This window comes from Echinops telfairi, unplaced genomic scaffold (genome assembly GCF_000313985.2).
Source record: "Echinops telfairi isolate 266 unplaced genomic scaffold, ASM31398v2 ScPeMD7_3;HRSCAF=10, whole genome shotgun sequence".
NCBI lineage: Eukaryota > Metazoa > Chordata > Mammalia > Afrosoricida > Tenrecidae > Echinops > Echinops telfairi.
In genome coordinates, this window is record NW_022103899.1 from 44,782,418 (window position 1) to 44,791,830 (window position 9,413).

The following is a 9,413-nucleotide window of genomic DNA, read 5'->3' on the forward strand; positions in this document are numbered from 1 at the left end:
AAGGAAGGGCAGTAATCCACTTTCAAACACACTGACAGAGGGCCAAGCTTTTCATATTGCTGGTCAGCGGTCGGAAAGACCGAAATGGGTCTGAGTGTGTGCGGAGACACAAAATGGGTCTTAGCCTTTGTAAAACCTGATGCTCCAAATTAAAGCACTGATGCACCGTTCACCTTCCGACAGTGATCAGCCCTTCCTCCCCACGCTGCTACTGGGAGGAAAACTTGCACTCCCACCCACTGTCAGCCACTGATGCCATCATAGCTACCTGATAGGACAGGCGAGAAGGGCCCCTGTGGGTTTCTGAGACTGTAACTCTGTACAGGCGTAGAAAGCCTGGTCAGAGCGCCTGGTGGTTTCTAACCGCTGACCGTGAAGTTGGCCACCCAGGGTGCACCCACGATGCCACCAGGGCGGAGAGGAAAGGATCCAGAATTCAAATATACTTTAGAGAGACCCCTCTATTGAAGTCTTTAAACAGGACAGAGACACACCGTCCGGATGAGGGAGACCCTCAGCACGAGGCCGTGGATTCACAGTTTCACTAGGGACCATGGAACACAAAGGTCGTCTTCACAGGACATCCCTGTGGACGGTGGGGCTGTCGGAGCAAGATCAAAAGTATGACTGGCAGATTAGACGTTTACAGGATGGATTCCAACCACCTGGCGACTTGATGGCCAAGGGTATAACTCAGGACATCCCAGGCAAGACCCGTCTTTCCCTGGGCTGACCCCCCAACCCATCAACACCAAGCACACTGCCATCTGACTCCCAGCAAGCCCGTGGCCTTCAGAGGCTGTGCACCTTTGCAGGATGAGATGCTCATCTCATCCTCCCACGGAGCTGCTGGTGGGTTTGAACCATGGATCTGACAGTTGCCAGCACATCCCTAAGCCAGAGTGCCTCCAGGGCACTTCCCCTTGGCTGGCTCACTCGCTCACTCCCTCACTGCCATCGAGTCAATGCCAACTCTTAGGGACCCCAGAGGACAGGGTAAAGCTGCCCCTGTGGGATTCTAAGACTGTGCCTCTTGAAGGGAAAAGAAAGCCCCATCTTTCTCCTAAGTGATGGTTTTGAACTGCTGGCCTGCAGATCGCAGCCTAATGCATAACACCTGCACCACCTTCGCTGGCTGGGAGAGTTGTAATCGACTGGGCTGGGGGGAGCTTCAAAAGGGTTGTGGATACATATGCACAAATATGCTTGATACAATTGACGTATGGCTTGTTATAAGAGCCCCTCATAAAATAAAGTTTGCGGATAAATGGAACTAAAAGATTGATGGTTGAATTTTTCCATTAATTTTTTTTTTTTTTAGAATTAGTCCCTTTAATGCATGTGCTTGGATGGGAAGGTTTAGTTGCCTTTTCGAGTTTGATTTTCCTCAGAGAGAACCCAGCTCCTCCCCCTCTAGCTCGGCCACGCTGGCCTGGCCTCGAAGCGACACAGGCAAGAAGCTTGCCCAGCCCAAACTGCTCCTCCAGAAGACTGCTGATTTCTGCATTCTGTTTCCTTTCGTCGTATTTTTTTCTGAGTTTTATTTGATTGCTTTTTATTTCATAACTCTTCCACTTCAGGAGTCAGTTTGGCCCCCTTCTGGCCCAGGGGCAGTGCTTCGTGGGGCTGGCATCACTGGCAGCATGGTGTGCTGTCAATGAGCACGATGCAGTTCTTCACCAGGGTCTTGGTCCGGACCAGCTCGTGGCTGGATGCGTTGTGGACAGCGTCAAGGATTCTTGTTTTGCGGACACAACACTAGGAGCCCCAGGAGAAGTTCCCCACATCCAGCCTCTTGTACCTCTTGTTGCCTGCGCTCACACGAACTGTGTGGATGTGGCAGGGCCAATCTTAGTGTTGGCAGCCGGGCACCCCAGCTCATACTTCAGCTTCTTGTGGTGGGGCTCTCTTGCCCCCAGTCTTGTAGCGCTTGTGTCAGTTGTCCCAAGAGATGCCCATCGCTCGGCACTGGCTAGAAAGAGTCCATTAACTTGTTGAAGCCACCTTTAAAAAGGAGCCCTGGTGACCCAGTAGTGACAAATTGGGCTCCTAACCAAAACGTCGGCAGTTCGAAACCATCAGTTGCTTCTTGAAAGATGAGGGTGTATACGCCCTAAAAGAGTTACAGTCTCTAAAACCCACAGGGGCAGTTCTACCCTGTCCTATAGGGTCACATCAACTCCACAGCAGTGAGTTGTGTTTGTTTGATCCTTTGAAACGCACTCTACCAGCGACAAACCTTTTGACCTTGCTGGTTAACGGTCAGAAAGAACTCAGGTGGAATTTTGAGCACCAGGTTTGGAAAAGGCGCTGGACAGCAGTGAAAGCCCCAAATCCTCTTACAGAGGCCCTGAGAGGGTCACTCTGCTCACAGTCACTGCTACCGAGCTGATTCTGAGTCAGAGCAACCCGAAAGACCCTGCAGGGTAGAGTCACTGTCAGACTGCCAACCCTTCTCCTCAAGTGCAGCAAGCCTCCGTGAAAGTACCATGGACAGCCAAAAGGACACACAGAACTGTCTTGGAAGAAATACGGCCAGAGTGCCCCTTAGAGGCAAGGGTGGCAAGACTTCTTCTCACATGCTTTGCTTGGTGAAGTGGAGGGACAGCTTACAAGAAGGGCCCTCAAGGAGATGGGTTGACATACAATGATGGGCTCACACCTAGAAACAATTGTGAGGATGGTGCAGGACCGGGAGTGTTTTGTTCTGTTGTGCTGACTCAGGCACTTATCAATAACAACAACAACACAATCCTCTGGCTATTAACCAGGAATATAAACAGTCTCACCCTCAGGCCAAGTGCAGTAGAAAGTAGATGACCATCAGCACCCTAATCAGCCCAGGAGGCGCAGTCTGTCTTGGGGCTTTCCTGAGTGTGTCCTTGATGGAGATTGGAGTACTGGGGTCACGTAGTCGTGAATCATGGCTTGACTGCCTTGGTTGGAAGGCCCTGGACCAATCTTTTATTATTTTTATTTATTTATTTATTTATTTGTTTGTTTGTTTGTTTTAATCATTTTATTAGGGGCTCATACAACTCTTATCACAATCCCTACATACATCAATTGTGTAAGGCACATTTGTACATTCATTGCCCTCATCATTCTCAATACATTTGCTCTCCACTTAAGCCCCCGGCATCAGGTCCACATTTTTCCCCTCCTTCCCTGCTCTCCCCTCCCTCATGAGCCCTTGATAATTTATAAACTATTATTTTGTCATGTCTTGCTCTGTCCAACGTCTCCCTTCACCCACTTTTCTGTTGTCCGTCCCCCAGGGAGGAGGTCACATGTAGATCCTTGTAATCGGTTCCCCATTGCTCATGTGACCCTGGACCAATCTTGTAAGCTCTTTTGTTTAGCATAATGTACATTATGGTCCCCTCCCTATTTCTATAATCCCGCCTGCACCTGTGATGGGCTGATCTGTGACCCATCAAGTTTCTCTGACAGTTTCCTTTATCCTCCCATGTCCTACCTAAGCTTTTGGTCTCTGCCAACAATTGGACCCCATTAGGACCTCGTGCTAATGGTCTCCTCCATCCAGATAACATGTCTCGGCTCTCTGCTTCTCCTGTTTAAGACATAACAAAGTTCTCCTTAAATTAAAATTTGGGATTTGGGGTCTCTTTGGTACGCTGAACCAGCGGGTGGTGGTACTCACTGGAGACAGAATGAGCTAGTGCATGCACAGCCCCGCAGAGCTGGGACACACGTGATTTAAGGGCTTGCTGGGATGAACCGTGGTGCAGGTGACGCATATTGAAAGCACCGTGGACTGACAAAAGAACAGACAAATCCGGCTTGGAGAGGGACAGCCAACAGGCTCCTTCGAGAGAAAGATGACAAGGCCCATCTCACGTGCTTTGGAGATGCTGCCAGGAGAGACCAGACCCTGCAGAGAGACGCCATGCTTGGCGAAGGGAGGGGCGCTGAGGAAGAGGAAGGTCCTGTCCAAGAAGGATTGGCACAGTGGCCGTGACCATGGCACAGGAACCGCTGGCGTTTCCCTCGGTTGCACAGAGACGGGGTCCCTACGAGCGAGCAGGGGCTTGATGGCACCTAACCACACATGTACTGCAGATTCCAGGAGCCCTGGTGGCACAGTGGGTTAGGCACAGGGCTGCCAACCGCAAGGTCATCCATCAGCTGGAGCCTACTACTGGCTTTGTAGGGGAGAGATGAGGCTCCCTGCTTCCGTGAAGTTTCACAGCTGCAGAACCCCGAGGTCTGGAGTCACCGTGATTCAGAATCCACTCAGCGGCAGTGTGTCTTTGATGCAGTGATGACTGTCATCGGCTTTGTTATCTGTAGAGAGAGCCATACGACAACTAATTGGATTCGGTGCCTTTGAAGCTGTGCCACAACCTGCAAGTTTATGTCAACCTCAGGCGGGTGATTCAGACCCACTAGTGACTCCGCAGGAGAAAGCAGAGGCTGCTGCTCCCATGGGGCCTGACGGTCTCAGGAACGCTAAGGAGTTCTCGGTCCTACAGGGTTGGAATGTCCAATGCTCCCTCTGCTGGACAATACGTGGGCTGAGCCCCAGAACCGCATGGCCTCCTAAGGGCTGGGTGTTTTGTGAAATGGTTGATGGCCCTTTAAGAGGCAGTAACGAGCTCCCGGTTGCTATGGCAACAGTTGGACACTTACTAGGGCAGCCAGCGGACATGTCCTTCAAACTTCCTTCCACAGGTGGAAAGTGGGCTCGGTGGGATGTTCACACACACACACACACACACACACACACACACGGCCTGGGAAGGGAGGGGGGTTTCTTCTATCTCCCAATCCACTGGTGGGGTGGGGGTGGGGCGCGGAGAATTCTGCTATTGAGATAGAGATCAGAGCCCCTGCCCCTCTCTCCAAGGTCTGCCCTCCTCCCTCCACAGGCCTCCGCGCTAAAGAACTGCGACCACCGTCAACGCAGAAGGAGAGTAAGCCACTCCCGACGGCCAATGCAGAAGCCATCGACTTCCTCAGATCCCTCCGTGAGCCCTGGCCTGGGTGGGGGGCAGTCTGGGTGGGTCCGATCAGCCCCAAAGACGGGCTCTGACCTTGCCCTTGTCTCTCTCAGCCTTCATATTCTCCGACTCAATAGAAAGGGGGTGGGGCTTCTCTGCTGGCTTTATTCACTTGCTGAGTGTTGTAGAGATGAAGGGGGAGGGGTGCAAGATGAGGAGGGAGGAGGAAGAGGGTAGAGATCTTGGAGGGCAGAAGGCAGGGGAGCCAGGGGGCTGAGGCCAACGACCCAGGGTTTCACCTGTCCCCATGGGACTCTCGCTCACCCCAGAACCCAAGCAGCTGGAACTGTTGCTGTTCTCTGAGACCCTGGCCATGGTCTCAGACACAGGGGAGCCTCTGGGAGAGCTGACTGTGGACGTGCAGAAAGGGCAGTACAGAGATGACCTTTCGGTCAGCGCCTTCTACCTCCAGGTGCATGCCTTCAGCCGAAGCTCCTTGGACAACATGCGCTGTGGAAACTCCATCCTGGGTAGAGCTCCCACTGCCTGGCCTGGGGCCCCATCCTCTCTTCTCCAGCCCACCACCACCCAGGACCCTTAGTTAGAACCATCCCTCCACTTCCCCTGGGGACAAGAGGGTATAAGACCATCACCATCACGCACAAATCGACAGCAGCACCAAGCCACCCACACATCTTCTGTGGCCACATGGCCTCCCCAGCGCCCCAGCCTGGGCCACCTGCCTCCCTGCTCTGCCTGCCTATGTCTAATCATATTTGCCATGCTGTCTGTCTGTGCCTCCTCCCTCCCCTTCTAGGCCATATCACAGGGGAAATGGAGACCTTGGAACAGCACAGTCAGGAGTTTATCAAGGTAGCTCCCAGGGTCCTCAACCTTGACCTCAACCCAGGGGGGGGAGAAAAAAGGCCTTGGGGCGAGGGAGGAGCGAAGGTATGTGTATGGAGGGGGGAGGGTGTTCAGGGGAATGACATCCACTGTCTTCTGCAATGTCAACACCCAAGACCGGAAACGGAGTGACCCAGGAGGCAGCAGGGACCTTCTAAGGACCTTCTTGGCTAAACAAAACCTGAACTGAGCCCAGGGTACTCTCCAAGGGGCTGGGGCTCTGGGCAGGGCTTTCCCCAAGGGTTCATCTCCTGGACCTCCCGAGCCACTTCCTACACAGTCACCACTCAAACCGTTCATACCCTGGAAACCATGCAGGACTTTGCCCCGGAAACCATTCCTATCCTTTAAAACATCCTCATTCCGAAATGCACTTTGTATAACATCACCCTATGGCTTTGACTCTTAAAAAATTTTTTTTTAATTAAATGAGAGTGTACGGAGCAAATTGCTTCTCCACCCAGCAATCCCTACACATTTTGTTTTGTGACCTCTATTGTGGTCCCCACGTGTCACATCACTCTTGCCACTCCCTCCCCGTTTCCTCTGAGCATCTTTGTATCGTTGAGCTCCTACCCTCCTCTTTGGTTCACCCAGCCCTCTCCTTTGGTTGAAAGTTGAGCCCAGGGGCTGAGTTGAGGTCCAGGTTTGAAGGATGTCTAAAGGCCTCAATCTCAGTGGTTCCTGACTTCTACACTTGGGAGTTCTACTATAGAGAGAGTGTTCTTCGAAACCTCCCCTGACTTTTCTCTGTAAAGGAGAGTGGGCACAATGACTTCTTAGGGGGGATGGAGCCCCCTTTGTGCCAAATCTTAAAAGCTCCTGATTCCCACTTCTATGCTCCGGCCCCAGTTTCTCGTCCTCCCCATGGAGCGGAAGACCAAGCTGGTGCGGGTGGACAATCAGCTGGATGTGACCAGGATGGTCAAGGAGGGGGAGGTAAGGACCAGAGCCAGTGGGGAAGCATCCTCCAGAACCTCTCCAGGGCCCTGAGCAGTGTGCAGACGGGGTCAGGCCAGAAGCCAGGACCCTTTGCCCAACTCTCACTCCACTCCCCGCCCCCCACCCCCTTTCCCAGCTTGAGGTCCCTCACCCAGCTTTCTCCTGAACAGGAAGTGAAGACAGAAGTGACATCTTTTCCCTGGAACTCCACTGCCGGCTTCCTCTCGGAGGCTGCCAACCTGGTGATGCTCAGAGTGATGGCCTGGCGGCAGATGGTGCCCAGCAACGCCCGCTTCCTGGCCCTGGACACAGAGGGCAAACTCTGCTATGCCACCTACGTGAGGGAATCCCCTGGGGATGAGGGCACCAGACGGGACATTCTCCATGTGATAGGGACAGAGAGGGTCAGAGGTGGGCTGGGGAGGTTGTGAGGGCAGGAGGCACTCAGGAACCAGCCCCGGAGCAGGTGGGGCAGTGAGGGAGATGGAAGGGAGTGCCATCCAGGGGAGCAACCCTACTGCCCAGAAGTCCGTTCTGGAAAAGCAGAGGGAGAAATGCTTTGGAAACGGGCAGTTTTAAGAATCCGGAAATGCACTATCATCTCTGACTGCACTTAAATATTATTTAATGAGTTCTCCGTCATTTTACTTCGGGCTTAAAATGGAAAGACCAACACACCTCCTGCAGTGTGTGATGGCAACGCTGAACTTGTGCAGACTCTGTGGGGTTGTAAATTACATTTTAGTCCTTCAATCAAGGCTCTTTCCTATCACACGCACTCAAAGAGCAACCACTACAATGCAGACAAAACCCTGAAGCCCACCGCCAGCCAGTCAATTCCAACTCAGTGTCCCTGTTGACAGACTAGGATGGCAGAGACTAAATCTTTAGGGGAACCAAGCTCTCTGCCATCAAATAAATGCGGATTCATAACGACCCTATAGGACAAGGTAGAACTACCCCTGTGGGTTTCCAAGATTGTAACTGCTTATGGGAATAGAAAGCCCGTTTTTCTTCGGAGGAGCTGCTGGTGATTTCAAACTGTCGGCCTTGCAGGTCGCAGCCAAACTTTGAACCACTACACCACAGAGCTCCTAGTTTTATGGGAAGAGACGAACTCATCTTCGTCCGGTAGAGTAGCTAGTGGGTTTGACCCACTGATCTTGCAGTTAGCTAAAAAAAACCCACCAAATTCACTGTCAAGTTGATTCCAACTCATCGTGACCCTGTAGGACAGGGTAGAATTGCCCCTTGTGAGTTTCCCAGACTGTAACTCTTTACGGGAGTAGAAAGCCTGCCCCATCTTCTCTGGATGAGCTGCTGGTGGTTTAGAACTGCTTACCTTGCAGTTTGAAGCCCACCGCTTAACCACTACACTACCAGGGCTCCTACGTATGTTTCCTGATAGTCTTTTGCCCTCCAAGGCCTCACTACATGCCCCCTCCACTCCACAGCCCAAACCTAACAAGTGGGTCTTCATCCCTTCCACAGAATCTGCCAACTCGCTAGAAGCCCTTGGTCAGAGAGATCACAGGGAAGGGTTAAGACAGGCAGGCTGGAGATAGCTCTCTGAGGGGATCCCCCAACTTATATGGTGGGTGCGACTCAAATCATTTGGCACCTGGGGCTCTGGACAGCTGGGAGTGGCTTATCACTGGAAAACTATGAATGAAGGTGGGAGACAGAGGAAGAGCCACGGTGAGATTTTGTGGGAGCCCCAAGCTGGCATCTACCTCACCTCCCATTCCGTTTTGGCGGCTGCCAGCAAGCCCTGGGCTTCCAGACGTTCCAGATGGGCCGTCAGCAGGCGGAAGTGTTCATCATAGAGCAGACGGTCCACTCAGAGGAGGGCATCCCCATGTCCTGCCAGTACTACCTGCTCCCTGATGGGTGAGCCACTGTGCGGGGGCCCAGGGGTGGGTGGGCACAGAGCTGGTGCTCGGGGATGGGGCAAAGGGCAGACCGGCTGTTTCTGAGGTTTCCAGCAGGAAGAGGAACCACAGAGAAGGGGCGTCCCTTTCTCATCCAGCATGCTCTCTCCTAATGCTCGCGTTGCTGCGGGGAGGTGCCACCCAGTCAGTTCCTACCCAAAGCAACTCTGTGCGCAATAGAAAGAAGCACTGCCCACTCCTGCACCACCCTCACAAGTTCCCTTCTGTTTGAGCCCATTGATGCGGCCACTGTGCCATTCCGTCTTGTCCAGAGCCTTCCTCTCAGTCACCGCCCTTCCACATTACCAAACACAATGTCCTTCTCCAGGGACTGGTCTCTCCTGACAACATGTCCAAAATATATGAGATGAAATCTTGCCATCCTTGCCTCTAAGGAGCACTCTGGCCGTACTTCTTCCCAGACAGATCTGTTTGTCCTTTGAGCCGTCCATGTTACTGATCAGAGTTACTGCACAGGGTGGGGAGGGGGCTTATCGGATGCTATTGGTCTAGTGCATCGCTTCCATGTTGACTCTCACACAGCAGAAGGGGCCTGATTTATTTATTTTCTTTAAATCGTTTTATTAGGGGCTCATACAACTCTTACCACAATCCATACCTACATCAATTGTGTAAAGCACATTTGTACATTCATTGCCCTCATCATTCT

At 52.5% G+C, this 9,413-nt stretch overlaps 1 protein-coding gene and 1 pseudogene across 2 annotated transcripts in view; one reads left to right on the forward strand and one right to left on the reverse strand.

The window, feature by feature from the left end:
* Positions 1-1,959, reverse strand: part of LOC101658773 — a 4,053-nt pseudogene extending 2,094 nt beyond the window's left edge.
* A 2,702-nt stretch (positions 1,960-4,661) lies between these two features.
* LOC101659097 (ciliogenesis associated TTC17 interacting protein) overlaps positions 4,662-9,413 on the forward strand; it is a 7,031-nt gene continuing 2,279 nt past the window's right edge. Inside the window, exons 1-7 of one of the 2 annotated variants that reach the window (XM_004701789.2) lie at positions 4,662-4,695; positions 4,893-4,991; positions 5,294-5,494; positions 5,782-5,837; positions 6,723-6,809; positions 6,983-7,150; positions 8,578-8,702. In XM_004701789.2, coding sequence (XP_004701846.1) covers positions 4,671-4,695; positions 4,893-4,991; positions 5,294-5,494; positions 5,782-5,837; positions 6,723-6,809; positions 6,983-7,150; positions 8,578-8,702 — 761 coding nt within the window. In that variant the 5' untranslated portion in view covers positions 4,662-4,670. The remainder of the gene's footprint in view (positions 4,696-4,892; positions 4,992-5,293; positions 5,495-5,781; positions 5,838-6,722; positions 6,810-6,982; positions 7,151-8,577; positions 8,703-9,413) is intronic. The other variant, XM_045296002.1, reaches the window with a different exon arrangement.